General features: G+C 38.8%; 1 protein-coding gene across 1 annotated transcript; it reads left to right on the top strand.

Moving 5' to 3' along the window:
• Nucleotides 1–4,980: 4,980 nt before the first annotated feature.
• On the top strand, nucleotides 4,981–17,889 carry CUNH6orf58 (chromosome unknown C6orf58 homolog). The gene is made up of 6 exons (XM_066180487.1): nucleotides 4,981–5,394; nucleotides 9,607–9,693; nucleotides 13,052–13,236; nucleotides 14,314–14,447; nucleotides 14,888–15,126; nucleotides 17,445–17,889. Exons 1-6 carry the CDS (start codon nucleotides 5,073–5,075, stop codon nucleotides 17,570–17,572), a joined length of 1,095 nt encoding a protein of 364 aa, XP_066036584.1. The 5' UTR covers nucleotides 4,981–5,072; the 3' UTR covers nucleotides 17,573–17,889.
• Nucleotides 17,890–18,185: the final 296 nt, after the last annotated feature.

The raw sequence follows: 18,185 nt of genomic DNA, 5'->3' as shown, positions 1-18,185 counted from the left end.
TGGGCACTAGTATCTAGCCACAGATTAAGTACTTTGGATATTTGTGTCTTTCTTTTAATGAATCTTTTCCATTAATCAAATTTTTTCTAATTAGTTATTCTCATTTTCATCTAACTAAAATGTCATGCTAAAATTATAACTGAAATCCAGTTTATTTGTCTTATAAATGAATGCATAATTAATGACAGATTGAAAAATAAACCCAACTCACAATGTGGTTCTAGTAATTTTTGCTTCAGTTTACTCCTTCCCTGGTGATATACAGACAAACAGCCAAAAGGTTTCCTTGACTTCATAGGGAGTCTTACAGCTGTATTTGGCAGTAATTTCTATGAAAAAATAGACATATTAAAAATGTACCATCATCTTCCTCTCTTAAACCAGTGTTTACAACTCAGATGCTCTCAGGAGTATATGTCTCTATTTTGGTCATATCAACTTTTAAGAGTGTGTTTCAATGAGTGGAGCTTTTGTATGGTCTGACTCAAAGGAGTGAATTCCATCAAACTGTGAAAATAAGGCTGAAGTATTTTATGGTAGGCGTTGAAGGTGTGATGCTAAAGACCACGCTGTAGGTGCTAAATTCTATAGATATCTGACTCCGTGATCAGCTTCACCTTCAATCTGAAGATAAAAAAGCAGTGAAGATTATGATATAATCTGAACTAACTTTTAAGATAAATATACCTCCATAAAACCATTATAAAAATGAAAATTATAGGTTAATTCAAATTTTTCTGGTTTGGGTTTGATAACTTTTTTATTGGCTGGTTGCATTTATATATATATATATACATAAAATATATATATATATATATATACACACACACACATATATATGTGCACATCTTAAGACTGGTCCTGCAAGCATTTTCAGGAAATTTGAGTATGGTCTTGACTCCTCTGGAGCACTGTGATCTGGAAAGTACACCTAGGACACCACCAGGCACCCATCATGCATCTTGTATGTAGCTTGGTCCTCTATCCATATTCTTACCTTGGTGGTAATTAATCTTCTTTTACTTTTATTAACTGGAGCCCTGGAAATGTTGGATTTACACTTGCCTTTGTAGCCATTTGTCCAGCCAGACTTCCAGCCAGCCTCATGGAAAGAATACTGCTTTGTCTGGGAAAGAAAAACTGCATATGGTAAAATCCCACCACAGATATGAATCTGGTGTTTCTCTGTGTGCTGATTACTCACAATTTGTACACTGAATTGCCAGGATCTTCAGCACAGGTTACTTTTTTTGGTGAGGCAAGATCAGCAGGGAACACAGGAAGCCTTTTGCAGAGGGGAGAACAGATTAATAGACAACATAAAAATGATGTTTTCCAAAGAAGGAGAAAGAAATGTTAACATCAAGGATGTAGGAAGGAGCCAGGATGTGGTGATGCAGCACCTCCTGCTAGATCCACTACACACACAGTCTAATTTCCCCTCAGGTGCCTGATGCTCCTACCACAACACGCCCTGCTGCATTAGTGGTTGGGTTCACTCATGTGACCACAGGGTTTGGCTGATGACCTTTACTCACAACAACACCAGTAGCAATTTATAGGCCCTTTTATGGCCCTGTTAAGGGATTTTGCTGGGGGATACTGAAGCCAGAGAGATCCTCCCTGAAAAATACTAAAGGCCTGTGACAAAAAGAAATACAAACTCTGTTCAAGACACTAGCTGCGGACAGTAATGACAGAGAGTAGTATGGAACCTGAATTTATCCACTGCTTTAAACTTATTCAGTGAAATAAATGAAGAATACTTTTAGCTACAGTGTAGTAGTTTTTCTCTGAAACAGATCACAGTCAAGGGGCACCCACAATTACTGGTGGAAGTGTCAGGGCATGAAAAAAGGTGCCATGTGACAGGGAGGCCCATACCAATATCCCATCTAAATGGAAACTCATTATTCTTCCTCTTAGGGGTGTTACCCTAAAATGGAGTGGGCAAACCCTTCCTTTCAGTGATATTTTATGTGGCTGAAGGATAATAACATCCCCAGTTTACCTAAAGGTTTCTCACCTGCAAAAGTCTGTGTCTGTTGTGAATTAATTCCACTGGTTATACTGATGCCCCTTCCTTACTGGCTTTCCAGCTCCTTCCTCAGTGTATCCAGTCAGGACTAAGGAACCATACGATCGTGTGAGGGCTTAGGGCTGCCATTTCTTCTTGTGGACATCTCAACTAATCTAATTGATGCTTATTAGCTTTTCTGCAGTTATCTTTAAACACAGTCTCTAGCCCACTTGGAAACTGCAGCATTCTCTCTTGAAACTTGATAAATATAGATCAGACCTGAAATTACCACCTCTCATATCCTACAGTCTTTTCCAGCACGTGATTCTGCTGCAATGGCTCTAGGAACACATCCTTACTGAGTAACTGAGTAGGGTACTTGCTAACAGAGTGGTGAATAGCGGTGTTGACATTACTAATAGTCTTTCTTAATCTCCCCCTTGCTTAAAATGATGACATCGCTGGAGGGCTGCTATGACTCAACACCCAACACCAACACCACTCAAGTCCAATTGACATCACAAGTACCCTCTACTCTACCCCCTCAGGACAACCAAACCAACTGGACTGGATTCCAAACTGGAAACACCAGCTCAGATATTTCTCAAAGGAAAACTGTTGTCCTTAAAGTCTTACAGAAACTTCAGCGACTTGTTTGCACACACAGATAAGTGCAAATGTGAAGTAAGATCAATAAATTGATTTATAATATTTTTTCAGGAAGAATTTTTTATTATATTAACAAAAAATTATTGTTGACTCTTTAAAGATTAACTGGGTTATTGAAATCCTTTTATTACCATAATAAGGCAAGAGGCTGAAATTTCTAAAAGTGAAGGGACTCAGCAGTCTAAGTAGATGTATTCTTGTTCATTATTTCCCATTTAGTATGGAAAACAATATTTTTTTCTATCAAATAGCTCAAAATTGATATAAGGCAAGCATTATGTCATTAATTTATCTCAATTCTGTATTATAAGTCTTTTGAGAAAGTGTGTTTTCGCATTTACACTAGTGATTAATATTTTCATGCCTGCCCAGGTCAGTGTTAGTAGAGTTTGCTTTTCTAGACAGCAGAGCAGGAGAATAGTTTTTCATGCACAATAAAGTTCCACACAAACATAGGACCAGTAGTCCACTACCAGGTAATCTGCCATGAGGATGTAAATATATAGTATCAAAAAAAAAAAAAAAAAGCCAACTACTCTTACTTATTCCTTCATGTTCCTACATAAAATTTAGTGCAATTATGAATTTTGTGCCTTTTATTTCATAGAGTCACAGGTTTTGTCCATATATCTTGTGCCTTGGCTGGTGCCTTTCACCATCCTTTCTTTTTAGGTGTGAGCCTTACTGCCCATTGCCTCAATTAAAGCCTAATAGATACATGTATATACATGAAACCAGCACAGTTCTTGGCATTTGTCTTCAGAATTATTTAATAGAATGATTTATTTCAAGAAAAAAAAAAAGAAGTACCTTTCAAAACATTTCAGAAATTATTATTTCAGAATATAAATCAGATATTATTTCAGAAAAGTAATAAAATGATTGATTTTATTTAATCTAATTTTTTTTTTCTATGTCTAAATGCAAACTTGTAATATTTACTCCCTCTACAGTCAGTCAGGAACAATACATCTTTCGGTAGTGTGTTTTAAATGAGTTGCATTCTGGATATGCCTAATTATCTGATTTGGTTATCAAGGGAATCTACATAGCTAGGTTAATGTTTAAATGCCCACATTTGGGTTAGATAAATCCCATCCATAGAAATTAATGAAAGAACAACTTGATTTTTGAAATTTCTTCAATGCAGCATGACCAGATTTGTGTTAATCTCTGTTGAACATCGTATTTCAAAATCCTTTGGGTTTCTCTCAGTAGTAGACAAAAAAATTATAAGTGATCATTTAAAATGTCTGCTATTTACTAGAAAGTCTTCTTAATAAATAGAGTATATGGAAAAATTTTGAATTGAAGTGATACATTTCTTTTGAATTTACTATCAGAAGTTTACAGCCAGTTTTGACTTGCTCCCACCCACAGGTTTGAGGTACTTTTGGCACACAGAGCCCAACTGAAACTCATAGAATTACTTCAGAGAAATGCAGCATTTGCAATTTTTCTCATGCAAATAAAAAACTACAGAGATAACAAACCACGTGTTTGTTTGCTGAGTGTTTTTTTGCAAACATTGCTTATCTGAGAAAAAGCAGCTGAAGATTATGAAGTCCTAGAATTCCAAAGTAGGTGAGATGAAGGCAGCTGGACAGTTTCACTTTTGTTGGAGTATACCTTGGACACCAATTTTATCACTGGAGGCAAGCCCTTTGTGTTCCCTTTGGAGTCTACAGGATCATGGAGGTTTGACAGGAGACCTTAGAACTTTATAATGATGACCATTTCTACACAAGACAAACCAGAACTAAAAGTGCATCTTGCCAGGTGCTATGTGGCCTGAAGACAGGCTGGTCTGGCTGCTTCCAACACTCTCATGGCCTGAAGGCTGCAGGCAGTTGTCCCAAGGCCAAAAGACAAAGCCGACAATGGCAGCACCAGCAGCAGCATGTCACTGCTGCTTTTTTGTCTGTGCCTGGAGCCCTCCTCAGAATACCTTAGCCATAGCCTGTGCATGTGTTGAGGTGATATCTCTGCCACTGCTGCCCCTTCTGTTCCCAAAGGAACTGGGCTGGGAAAGGGAAGCTGACAGCTTGTAAAAAACACAGGCAGTTTGATAGCGTGACTGCACAATCAGTATTGTGGTACTTCAAACATTTGGAAGTGTATGCATATGTCATGGACAGCGTGGATTTGGAGATTTTCTGATCAGATTGATTCCTCTTAAATGTCTGCTGGTGGTTCCTAGATCCCACTGAGAGGACAGAGCATTGCTCACCGTTGCTAGTCTGGTGACTCCCAGTCAAGGTCATGGCCGGGAAGAGGGAAGGGAGACAAAGACTTGTGCGTCTGAGTCAGCCTTTTTGCCCAGCCCTCTCCTTTCCTGATAAAAGCCCTGCAGCCACAAGCACCTGGGTCATAAACCTTCACGATGTGGCCCCACTTTGGCATACACGCGCTTCTTGTGGTGGCTGTTACCCTGAGCCCTGTGACTGCCACAGCACAGAGTGAAAACGATGTCACTGGAGAAGATGTCTACCCCCCTCTGTGGGACCTGGCCCCTGAAAACCTGCTGGATTTCCCAGTAAAGGACAACAAAATTGTCATCAATGCTTGGAACTATCAAGATCGACTGGGAGTGTATAAGAGTTTGCTAAAGGCTTCAGCCAAATATTTTGATGCCTTTGGATCCCAAAACAGTGGCAATATTCTCTGGGGGTTACCATTGCAGCATGGATGGCAATTTCGTACAGGTATGAACAATTTCCTTAAAATGCTGGATTAGCAAAGTATTTACTAGACCTGCTTAGAGGCTTCCTTTCCAAGGTTTCTGCCTCACAAGCCCAGTGGCCTCAGACAGTGTAAACTTTGCCAAAGCTGCCAATTTGAAAAAGAAATGCTAAGTGAACACCTTGCTGAGCAATAGCTACTAAAATTCCTTTTAGGAAGAGGTCAGAATCCAGATTTGGGGTATAGATGGGCAATATTTCGGCTAACTAAAAATCTTTGGAAAGGCATTCCCAGCTGCTTCAGTTTATGTAGACAGATTTCAGGGCATACATTCTACAGTGCTGTTCTTAAATTGTTGACTAATAGGCTTTTATTTTTGTTAATGTTACAAGCTTCTAGAGGTGGTTTGATTTTTATTTCTACGACAGGTATTTGAAAGTCCACATCTCCCTCTGAGAACTTATTTCCATTTATTCTTCATGGTCAATGTAGAAGTAGCCTCCTTATTTTCTAAATAGCTTTTTACAAAAATGATTATTTTCTGTTTGTTGGGGGTTTCTTTGTTTGCTTTTTTGTGGGGTTTGTTCAATGATTTGGTTTTGTTTTGTTTTAAATTATGTCCAGGTTCTGAGGGTTTGTCCTCAAAAAGCTGGTTGTTGTCTAGGGCAGTCATTCTGGTTTGTTTGTTGTCCCTGCCAGGGGAGCAGACACAGAAATACATGTGAAAGGTGCATTAAGGGTGAGGCTGTTGTATCTTATCAGGGGCTTTATCAGAGAACCCTTCTCTCACAGACTGCTTCAGACACAGCAGTCTCTGTAGCTTTCCATTCAAAGCCAGGGTTGACTTTGCTTTGTTGACTTTGCAGCCAGAAAACTGGGGAGAAGGAAATAAGAGCCAATGAGATTTTCAGAAACTTGTGCCTGATGGTAACAAGGGGTAAACAAATGCATCTTTCTGCCCATTGTTTTCTTTATTGGATGTAACCTGTAGTTACATGTGGTGGTGGTTTGGGTGACACTGTAGGTCTGAGAGAAGACTGAGGTCCTGCAGCTGGTGGTGAAGGAAGGCTGCCAGCATTTAGTCACACCCAATGGAAAATTTGTTTCTAAGTCAAAATGAGGAAAACAAGATAGAAGGCAAAATCCAAGTGGGAAACTACCTGGCAAATAGATAGCAACAAAAAGAATTTGGCTGGAGTTTAGGGAAGCTTTTTCCTCTTTCCTTTCTTTATGTATACAAAAAGAAGAGCAGAAGAAAAGGATGGCTGGTACAGCAGGAGAATTGACCCAATGTGTGGCAGAGACAAAGGTGACTGGATGAAGCAGCTACAGTTGAGTGGTGACTTGCTGGAAAGGAGGAGTTGTGGAGTATGGCCTCATCCACAAAGTGAGGATGTGCCTTGTTGCAATGACAGGCTCCAAACAGAGACAAGGGACATAATTTGTGAGGGGAAGATTTGCCCCTGGTTGCATAGACAGGTAAAGACATACTGTCACCTGCTAAAGAGTCACAGGACTGACACTTAGACAGAGGAGATATATTTTTAAATACATCATGATCAGAAGGTTAAAAAAATACTAAAAGGAGAAATATCAAATAGCTGGAAGTAGTTTTACGGTAAAAAAAATATGAGAAGTTGAAGGATAAATGGTTAAGGGATGAAGAATGACATGATTTCGGTGCACACAGTAGCGAGGTTAGCAAAGGGCTAAACCTAATCCAGACAGGCAGTGGGATAGATTAGTGAGGAATGACTGTAGCATTTGTGTATCAACATAATAAGCTTGGGTGAACAAAAGCAGGATTTGAGTTCATGGTGGAGACAAAAAAACTTCGAAAATATTACAAAATTTGTAGAATTAACAATTCTGTCTGGTCCTGAAAGTTATGTTACTGAGAGAATATTTTTATGGATATGGTTCTGCATAAACCATAAAGAACAAGTGAAGCTGTTACTTAATAAGAGTGGTACATAGATTGGCGATAATCCACGCAGGGACTTTAAATGAAATCAGTAATTTGCCTAAATCTTCAACAGAGACAAGGATCTTGAGACAGCATGGCTGTTAGGAACGAGATTGTAGAAGCAGAAATTGTCGCTTGGGAGGTGGAGCTAAACTGAGAGTCCTACCTACAGAAACTGAGGAAACAGGATAGTCTCTACCCCCACTTCACATACAGAAGTACAAATCCAGGATCAAGAACTTTAAGAAAGATTCATGTGGTATTGTATGTCTGAAGAGCAGGAAAGGTTGTGCCTGTATTTAAGAAAAAAAAAGGGAAGTAAGGACGCATATATTTATTTGTCTTATGTCGGCAGTAAACAAGACATTAGAATAAGTACAGAGGAAAGAATATTTAATGACATGGAACTAGATAGAAAAAGAGATAAAGCACAGGTTGTGCAAATCAAAGGTAGATTGTATCAGGCTAATTTGAGATCTTTCATGATATAAACGTTGGGGTTTTTTCAAGGTTCAGAAATACATTTACTCCCTTTGTAAAAGCAAAGCTTAGAATGAAAATTTTTAAATGATACTTTACAAGACAAGGGAACTGCAAATCTCATAAAGGAACACCTGAAGGAGAATTTAGTGATAACTGTAGCTAAAAGAATTCTACAGATAAGTGGAGGATGTGCTAGGAGTTCTTCATCAGCAAGATGAGAATAACTACATTTAGCACTTTCAGTAACAACATTTCCCCCAAAAATGGGGGAGAAATCTTGCTGATAAGGTTGCACATAATTACCAATAACACAGCTGGGAGTCAATACAGTCAATACAGATTAGCTTGGGTAGACCTGAAGACTGAAATAACAATCATGTTAAGCACAGGGAATAGGAGGGAGCAGAGACAACAAAAATGGTGTGAAGACCTGTAAGTGCAGTTAATGCTTCCAGTTCCATTTTCTACATATCGTATCATTATCCCTGATACTGCCTGGGAAATCTTCATTTTCTCAAAACACCAAGGCTAACAATATTTGGTAAACCTCATGTACAGTATTTTTACAACATTTTGTCTTCTTTTTCTTCTCTAGCCTTTTTCCTTCCCATTCATACCCTTTGCACACCAGTGATCTATTGCTGCGTGTTTTTTGACAGTCTATTTTGAAGTAAAATCTTGAAAAATTGAATCTTTCTGTAAATATTAAAAATAAAATCTTCATTAAAAAAGAAATGGGTTGACCTGCAATCTTCATCATTGCAAGTTCATGTTCTCAGTGCTTGGCTACTGAAATATATGGGTTTGAGTAGCTAGCATGCCCCTAAGCACAAGCTCTGCCCAGTCAGCTAGGGAGAATAATTAGGATAATTTGTATCCACATTGTTCATGATCATCTCTTCTTCTTGAGTAAAAGTATCAGAAAATTTGGTTTGGTAATGAGGTTCAGTTCTAATCTGACAGAAATGACACTGCCATTATTCAGCTGACTCGTCAGAGAGCAAGTGCTCTGCAGGGCAGAATTTGGGAGCTTCTGGAATAGCTCAAGCCATTGCACAAGGCCATGGGAATTACGTGTCATGCACTTAGAGCAGACATTCTGACACTCTGCATGACAACACTTAATGTACACGTATGGTATTCTTTTAGGACTTAGGCTATTTCTTCATGCCACGTGCTTAAAGTAAAATATTCTGTCATGAATAATTGTGAAATGTTTTGCATGTTTTCTACAGCACAGATGCTTGCAAACTTTGCTAATTAATTACAACAATGTTTGCATGCTTAGCTTCACAGTAAGGCCGTGTTTGTCTGCATGATTAAACTGGAAGTGATTCTGTATCACACAATCCAATTAGGTGAGACAATTACTAGCACATTTAGTTTGTGCTATTTTGCTCATTAAGCAGCTCTCCTGGCCTAGCAGCCTTACATCTATTAGAAATGATGCTTCAATTATGCTTGTGTTCATGTCTGTATGTGAATGTATATTTCTATCTCAGTAAAAATACTGTGAAGTCCCGATTTCATACAGTTCAATAAATTCACAGAATACATTTACTGTGAGGGATAACTCAAACTGTAAAACACAACCAAATTACTATGCACTGAGAAACTCAACTACTCTAGGAACAGTAGCTTATGAAGCAAAGCAACAGTAATTGTTTAGCTTCTCTAACCAAAAGTCTGCGTGCTTTATTCCTTTATGTTTTTTTCATCTCAGTGGGATTTCTTGTATGAAAAGTTTGAGAAGTATTTGTTGCATTATTTTATTTGATTCATTCAGGTAGGTTAGCAGATCATTCTGGTGGGACTTCCTGTGGTTATGAAAATGGAGAGCTCCTGTGCCAATCTGTAAGAAGCTGGTGGTCCTGTAAGTATATGTTGTCACACTGTTCTTCTCCAAAATAAATTAATGTCCTAGAAGGCCATCTCAAAATATTTCTTCCCCTTAGCCTTCTCTATTACATTATAATTTCAGTACTATGTAATTCTCCATCACAAACTTCCAGCAAGACATCTAAGTGTAAATGAAAGGGTAAAGGGTAAATGAAAGTTGATTGATTTTGAATATTTACTTGAGAAAGGAGAAAAAAAAAAACAAACAAGTTTGCAGCCTTAAAAATATTTACACTGCAAATATTTATGTGGAAATATGTGGGAAACACTCTGACAGGCGTATATATATTTGTAGGTATTTGTAGATATTTGGAGTTTACAATTAGTCCAGAGCAGATTTCTTCAATTTAGATGCTTGCATTTCAAAATAAAACTTTGTGAGAAAATGTCAAGCAGGAATCTTTGTGGTTCTTATACCATCCTTGGATCTTTTTCCCATAGTCTATTTTCCCTCCATCACTTCTGTCCCTTGCTCCCTCAGCTTCCCTGATGTCCTGTTTTAAGTTCCCCTTTTCCCCACACCTGTCAGCAGATTTGAATAAGCAGCTCAGTCCCTTCCATGCCACAGGAATATTTTTCCTTCGATGGCCACTTGGATTAAGCTTCTGGCTGTGAATCAGCAGTTAAATGTATATATCTTCAAGTGAACAAAGACATTAGCATGGATAAAATTTAAAATGTAAATCTAGGGTAAAACTGACTGTGATACTCACTCCAGCTTTTGTTTTCCCTCTCTGTTTGGATAGCACCAGGTGCTCTGTGGGATAGTGTCCCACACAGTGTCAAGTAACAAAAGTCCCTACATAGCCCTTTGCAAGAAGGGGACCTTCCTGGAACAGAAACCGCTGCTTTTACTTTCTCAGGGTTTGAATTCCTGCTCTTCATTTACTTCTAAATATTGCATGTTTGATTGATAACCATTTTGTTGCCTCCAGAAAATGTATAAACTCAAGCTTTGATTTACTGTATTGCATCAAGAATATGCAGTCTTTGAGACTGCATAGAAATGTCTCTTAGTGCTCCAAGGATATGAATGCTTTCAGCTGGCCTTCGGAGCAGCCCTCACTGGCACAAATAGTCATAAGAAACCAGAAAGGAGTTTAAACCAGAAACTCACATTTAATATACCTTGGGTGTATGTGATACCACCTGCTTAAGGAAATTGGTCTTTCTGGCCTAGAATAATATTCAGTATAGTCCTGTCCTGAATTGTTTTCTGCCCTCTAAGTCACCCAAGCAGGTGCAAATATATAATATAAGCAAGCACACTTAAAAGAATATAAGCACTTTGTGATGTGAGATCAAGGTTTCAATACTTCTATGGAAACAGTGAACAAGAAGCGAGTGCCAGTTCAGCAATGACTCTCAGTGAAACAGTGTCTTCTCATCCCTTGACAGTGACCTTTTATATTTGTTCAATCAGCACCCCCAGGGAAGTCAAAACCCCTGTGTCTGACCAGCCTGTCAGTGCCCCGTCATGGGGACCCCACCAAACAGTCCACTCTATCGGGGCATGGTTTGACCAACCTGTGCAGGGTCACACACCAACAGTGTTCCCACTTGAAGTTGGTAGATATTTCCAGTTTTGTCAACTATGTTATCTGCTGCTGGCCACTCCTCCCTTAGCCCTTGAAGGACTCACACTGAAGTCTACTGAATAACACCCTTTATTAACAAACACACTGATAGTGGAACGCTGTGACCGGTTAAGGTTCAGAGATTGCTATTGATAGTAACTGATTGCAAAAATTAATTTGAAGCAATATATCTACTAATTCTAATCACCAATTAAAGCTAGCTAGAGTGAATAATTTAGCTTGCACAGAATGAGGATCTTACCCAATAGGCATCCCTGTGTGGGAGAAGACAGGTTCAACCTGTTGACTGATCCCAGAAGTTATGATGGAGTCTTCTCTGACCTCTCTCCCCACTTTAGCTATATTTATATTACTTCCTTTGAGGGAAGAAAAAAAGTAAAATTACAGTTGGTGACATTTCATGTTGATGTGATGCTTGAATCATTAGTATCTGTAGGGTGTGAAAGGCAAGACGCATTTTTTTGAGCTAAAGAAGCAAAGGCCAGCTTCTGGTTACTGTCTGGTTCATTCCTTTGGCTTAGCTCCTGCTAGCTGCATGTTTTCTGTGGAGCATAACCACAACACCGCTGTGTTGCTCCATTCTCTGTTCCATATGTACATTGATTTTGACAGACCATGACCACAGCACCTCCGTGCTGCTCCGTCCTTTTTTTTTCATCTCATGCTTAGAGCTGTACACTGAGTTCCAGTCAGTATTTCTGCTCCTAAGGTGTGCAGACCCAGTCCCTGATGAATAAAGCCAACACACAGGCTCCTTCTTCCTGAGCTTGGTTTTGTGATCTTCTCCCATAATGGCTTCCCATTAGGAGGACACAGATACATGGTAGGTGTTCAGGTTTTGATGATTTTGGTCTTCACTGCCGGGACTTTGTACAAGATAGAAGCACAGTCCATGGCCCTGAGACCAAGTATGAGCAAATGATTTCTGAGCATAACAGCTCAGAGGCACCCACCCAAGAGAGAGAGAGCAGTTGATCCTCAGGCTTTTCTTCACTCAAAACAATTAAGCTTTATTTCTACAAAGGGGATACAATTAAGAGGAGAACTTTAAATCCTCCTTTCAAGAGAGGAATATCAAATAGCCCTATGGGCAGTCTCACTGGGGACAAGATTTGGCACCAGTGAGAAATGACCCTGAGTTTCCTACTTCCAGGATCTGACTGCTCGAATTTATGGATCAGACCAAAGAAAGCCATCAGCAAAAAATAAATCTAAACAGATAAACTGAGGTAATATCCAAGCAATTTTCAGTGAGTGAAATATTTTTAGACGCAAAATTATTATTTTCCAGTAAAATATCACCTTTCTCATAGGTCTAGGATACATAGAAGATGGGTCTTTAATGGCAACAATACTTGTGGAATACCCCTCTGTCTTTCTATACTTAGTTTGCAATTAATATTTGAGAGACTTTTCTTGTCCTATCCATGACAGCCTACAAAGATCCAACTTTTTTCCATTAGTTTATTTTTTTTTTCTTTCCTGGAAAGTAAAACACGGTATAAGCTCATACAAAGCTCTTAAAGGACAATGCATAAATGAACACTACAAATCTAAATCAATACAAGTGTCATCATTATTACATTTCAGTACATATATTCCCCTGCTGAACACAGTTGAATTTGTGGCAATTTGAAACAGTTGCACTTGGTGTGGGAGAGATTTCATTTTCTTATGTGAGAATTTTTCATTTGCTTGTGATTAACACCTCCTGCCTTTTAATTATTGTTACAGGTATGAATTACTATCTGGCTATTATACCCTTTCTGGGGGCAGTGGAGGCTGGCCTCTTTGGACAGCTGCCATATGAGATAGAAATATTGCCACCAGAGGAGCAAAAAGATGATTTCTGTTACAACGTTAAAGACTGCTGGTCTCTCATGCCCGAGCTCATGGATGACTGGAAGGCCTTTTTTGAAGTAAATAATTTTTTAAAATATATTTTTAGAAATTACACCAAAATATTAGCTTTAAAAACTATTATTACTGTAATTTTTAAGATTCAGAAAGCTTAGTTTGTTTTCAATTCCAGCTTCATATGAAAACAGGAAGGAAAAATGGAAAACATAACTTATAGTGAGTCAGAGATAAGTAGGACAGTATTTTTACAAGATATGGAATTTTTTTCTACCTTTGAGACAGTTCTGTATTTTGGCCTGTGTTCCAAGACACTGTTTTGTATTCAATTATATTTGCATTCTTCCAATACTGCTTATGTTAGCAATGCAAAATAAGCCTGTGAGATGGAACACTGCCCTTAAGAAGTGGCCTTTGGTTGGTTTTAAAGGGTTCATTTATTTCTTTAAACATCTAAAAACTTGAAAATGCTGAAACATCATTCAGAAGGACACCTAGATATGCAAGTAGATATTCTCTTTCCTCCTCACTCAGCTGTTCTCTAATCCCAAAGATGGCAGTATTTCTTACTTCATAGATTAAATAGCTATTTTTTATAACTAGATTACTGCAGTCAACACTTTTTATTGGTAGTCAGATAATTGATAATGATCACAAATGTTAAACGGTAAGTCCCACTTGTGAGTGAAGGTAGATAGTTTAAGAGTAAGACTGTATTTGTTTTCATAAGTTCATTTTTCCCATGCATCATGTTTCAGAAGTTATTGTAAAATATCTACCCCTCAAATAACCATAATGATAACAAGAATAATTTTCTTATTTTTCTGAAAATCTTCAGAAAGTTGTGGCCAAAATAATATAGACAAGTTGTCAAGGAGTCCTCTATTTCAGCACTGAATTTTCCATGGCACTCACATACAAAAGTCCACTGAATTTTTGTAACCAAATACTGAAATTGTGTGGATAAAACCCTTGCAATGTTGAAGTCGAAGAACAGCAACTACCATAAACTATTCAAATGAAATTTCCTTTAGCTGTCAAACATTATTTTGTGAGGTACGTGCTTATATATATTTAAAAAAAAAAGGGATTAAACCTCCCCTCTCATTCTCTGCCCTTTTTGCTCCCTGTTGCTGCAGTATCTGTTATCTACAGAATACAAAGCTGTGAGCTCTGCCAGCTTTTCCTCCTTCAAACTGGATGATGCCCTTGGCCTCATGTGGAAGGCACACACCACCTCCATTGCTTATGCACTCCCTAAATTCCAGAACAGGTAAGGGGAATAGAGAGGTATTCATGGAGGATCTTTCCACCCCCACGACTCTTTAGAAGGATGGTATCCTAGCAAAGTCTGCATGAGCTTTCATACCTTAGGCATCTACTTTTTAGGTGCTGTTCTTCCTTCCACTCTCTCAGAGTGTGGGATGACCAGTGAGAGATGGCTGCCCAAACCACAATGACCAATCAGGCTGTGGGCTTAAAATGAGATGCTGGTTCCCCTCTGGGAGCCAGGGCCTGATTCAGGATCTGTGTTTAATCTGGGCAGAGGCAGGATTGCCAGGAGAAATTAGGTATAAAGTACTTAAGTCACTGCAGCACTGAGGCCACTCAGGATTTTATATTGAACAAAAACCTTTGGGATAAGTGATCAACTAGCGTGTTCTACAGGAAAGTTCAGTTATCTGCTGCATTTTTTATTTTCTTCTCTTTCAGGTTAAAATATCTCTCTGATCCAGAAGCAAATTTTTGTGAAGACTGGGCTAATGGTGTAGATTTCATTGCTGCCACGCACTTCAGTACAGACTTACTGACCACAAACAGCTTCCAGGCTTTCCTGCCCCAGAGGATGCTTGTTGAAGGGGATGTCCTCCCATCCATTAGTGACTTCAGTCCAGAGCAAAATACTGTCCTGGTGTCACTGAGAGCTCTTCACAAAGCAAATAAATTAACAGGTATGAGCCTGACCTAAAGATGTCTGTTGCCCATAGATATTTAGTATCTTGTTCTCTCTAAATTCATCTTTACATACATCTTTCTCCATATGAATACAGTGAATGTTTGGTATAAACACATCTTAGAGACTAATAGTAAAACAGTTAAAAACACGACCATAAGCAAACAACACACCACACAGCAAATGCTGGTGGGATAACACTGACAATATGAGGGATTTCAGTGAGAAAAAAGCATTTTGGGAACAGATGACCTTACTCTTTCTTTTCCCAGTTTTCACAGGAACTTTAAAAACAGACTTTTTTTTTTTTTTTTTTTTTTTTTTTTGTGTGTGTGTGTGTGTGTGTGTGTGTGTGTGTTTTTCATCAGATAAATCTGAAACCGTTAAAGGTGTAAATGAAATTATTAGACCAGTTGAAAAAAAAATATCATGAGTAACAGTTTTTATGTCCACAAGTGTTCTGGTTTCAGTTTTTGGTTTTATCTCAGTCTTTAATTTAACAGATATCTGTCCCAGCAATACTGTATCTTTACACAAAGCTGGCGTCTCTGTATTCACCAAAATAAGTCTTGCATTACCATCCAGTGGTGCGACACGGAATTACACATTCCGGAGGATTCCTTTCTTTCATACGTACTGCTGGGTTGGCTATTTTTGTTTGACCTTTATGAAGCTAAATTATTTTGAATCTTTAAACGAAAATAGAATGTAAAAATACTCTGAAAAATGAACATGCCTAGCTATGGCATTTGTGATCCTCTTCTTCTATCTGCATATTTCACTAAAAATTCTCTCACAAGTCATATTTAAAGTTGGAAAAGATGACATAAAGCTATTCAGTGCTACAAAAGAGCATCCGCCCATCACACAGTGCTTCCCTCACATTTTTCACATAGCATTATTCTTTGGTCTTTGAATAAGGGTCTGCCTGGCAGTCTATGACACAGTTCAGGGTTTCTTGACATACCTCCAGGAAGAGAGAGGAGCACAGCAAGGAAAAGCAGGACCAGAAGGACAGGAAGGAAGGAGGAGAGAAGGAGGGCAGCATATCAGCTGAGGACGGCACTGCAGGGAGAGAGGAAAGGCTGTATGGATATTGAACACTGTAAATGGAAGGAAAGAGAGAGATGAAGTTTCATGCAGGTGCAGCCATAACCAGTTCCATAGCTGAAATCCCTTGCTTTGCAGGGGAGAGATTTCCCCGACTTTGGTCTGAGGGAGGAGCTTTGAATTCAGCTGAGAATGAAATGCCAGCTCATTCAGCCTGGTAACTGGTTTGCAGAACAGAAAAAGGAGCTTTAAAATAAATTTGACTGCATCTAAATCCACAGCCTCAGCAGGGATCTGAAATACCCTTCTTTAGTGCTACAAAACACAGGTGACAAAATATACTGGTTTTGCAGATGCTTTTAAATACATCCTGTGAAATACAGGATTCTCTACTGGTACTGCAAACTTCAACAGCACATAGAGGGTCTTACTACCTCCTAGGATGGGACCCTGTCCAATCTCCAGTGAGACTTTATTTCTTGATTCAGAGTTTGATTACTTTTCATTTTCGTTCAGTTGTCCCTGCTAGTCCAGCAGAAACTGTATTGAGAGAGTGTTGTGCTGCTTCTAAAGCTTTTCTACTCATGGACTGTCAGATCAACTTTTTAATGCTCCGCCTTTCACTGATACCCAAAGGCAGAACAGGAGGAGAATAAATTCTTCTGAGTTTTCCACTGGACATTTTTACCCTCACATTTCCCCTCTATTCACTCTATCGATGAGCACTGAGTGGAGTGAGGAGTAAGCAGTGACTATCCTGCAAACTGGTGCTAAGGCTAGGCTGGGTTGGCCAAGCCACACTTCCTAGAGCGCCACTGCTTGTCACCTGGACAAAAGTATTAGGATAATTTGCATCTTTAGCAAGAGGTCTTAGCCGGTAGAAAGTGAACACTCTTTGTTTTAGAGTGTAATCGAATACAGGCCTGATTATAACTCCCAGGCTACTGCTCCATAAACAATGAAGCTGTGCGCCAGAGCAGAAAAAGACCTTCCCGTAAGTCTTCAGTCATTTCTACCTGCCACACTAGTGACAAGGAAACAAGCCCCGTTGTCTGAATATACAAAGGATCCTGAGCTGAATGAATGGTCTGCGTCTCCCTACACATTTGTAGGCAATTATCACCCTATCGACAAGCTCCAGCTTTGTCTGCATTTCACTGTCCCCAGGAGAGCGTCGAGAGCTTGTTGCCACTGCGTCCCTGGTATGCCGCGAGCTGCATGTGCTCCATGCTAATTTGACAATGTCATGTTGTGTTTCTTTCCAAGGAGGATTGCTGCTGAAGCTCTGGCAAAAGGCTATGTCCACCGAAGCAGGAAGAAAAATGGGCCGAAAACTGATTGAAAGCTTGATTTCGAGCCAGGAGCTCGAACTGCTTGACCTAGTAGGAATTTAGAATTATTTGGAAGAAGATGATTTGAAAGTTCCCAGCTCCTTGAGAAAGAGCTATTCCAACATGGAATTGATTTAATTGATTTAATCTTTTAGCAGATATGTGTCTGGCAATCTGGCCTTGGTAATTTCCTACAGCAGGATTTCCTGAATAGCCATGTGTGTCTCTCTCTCATATGGAATCGATATTTTTAGCCTTAATTTTCCTAATTATCTCATTTGTTTAACTCAATTCCTTATAAATAAAAAGTCTCACAGAAAAATCTTTACTACTTTTTGTGACTTTATAAATAATGTATTGTAATTGGAGACAAAATTAAAAACAGGCAAAATATATTCTGTTTCAGACGGCTTTTTTTTCTTTTTTTTTTTTTCTTTTTTTTTTTTTTTTTTTTTTTTTTTTTTTTTTTTTTTTGCTTGTAGGCAGGGATTTCACTAGATATACAATTACTCAGGTCCTTGATGGTCTAACACATGATCATGAGAAATTTTTTTTGAAGTTCTGATCCAAAAGCAATGCCTTGACGGTTTCCCACCAAAGCTATTATTTCACAGAGCAAATAATCTGCAAAAAATTATTCCAGTTTGCAATCAAACTGGAAGCTTTCAGGTTTTTC

The sequence above is a fragment of the Chamaea fasciata genome, unplaced genomic scaffold (genome assembly GCF_029207755.1).
Source record: "Chamaea fasciata isolate MVZ Bird 193981 ecotype frontalis unplaced genomic scaffold, bChaFas1.0.hap1 SCAF_3, whole genome shotgun sequence".
NCBI classification, from domain to species: Eukaryota; Metazoa; Chordata; class Aves; order Passeriformes; family Sylviidae; genus Chamaea; species Chamaea fasciata.
This window is presented reverse-complemented; position numbering and strand designations above follow the sequence as displayed.

What these genes read in the sequence shown, in the direction of transcription:
- CUNH6orf58 (XM_066180487.1), top strand. Translation starts at nt 5,073, where the DNA reads ATGTGGCCCCACTTTGGCATACACGCGCTTCTTGTGGTGGCTGTTACC. An exon ending in TGTAAGAAGCTGGTGGTCCT is followed by an intron (nt 9,694 to 13,051) that starts GTAAGTATATGT and finishes TTATTGTTACAG; the next exon opens with GTATGAATTACTATCTGGCT. An exon ending in ACTGGAAGGCCTTTTTTGAA is followed by an intron (nt 13,237 to 14,313) that starts GTAAATAATTTT and finishes CTGTTGCTGCAG; the next exon opens with TATCTGTTATCTACAGAATA.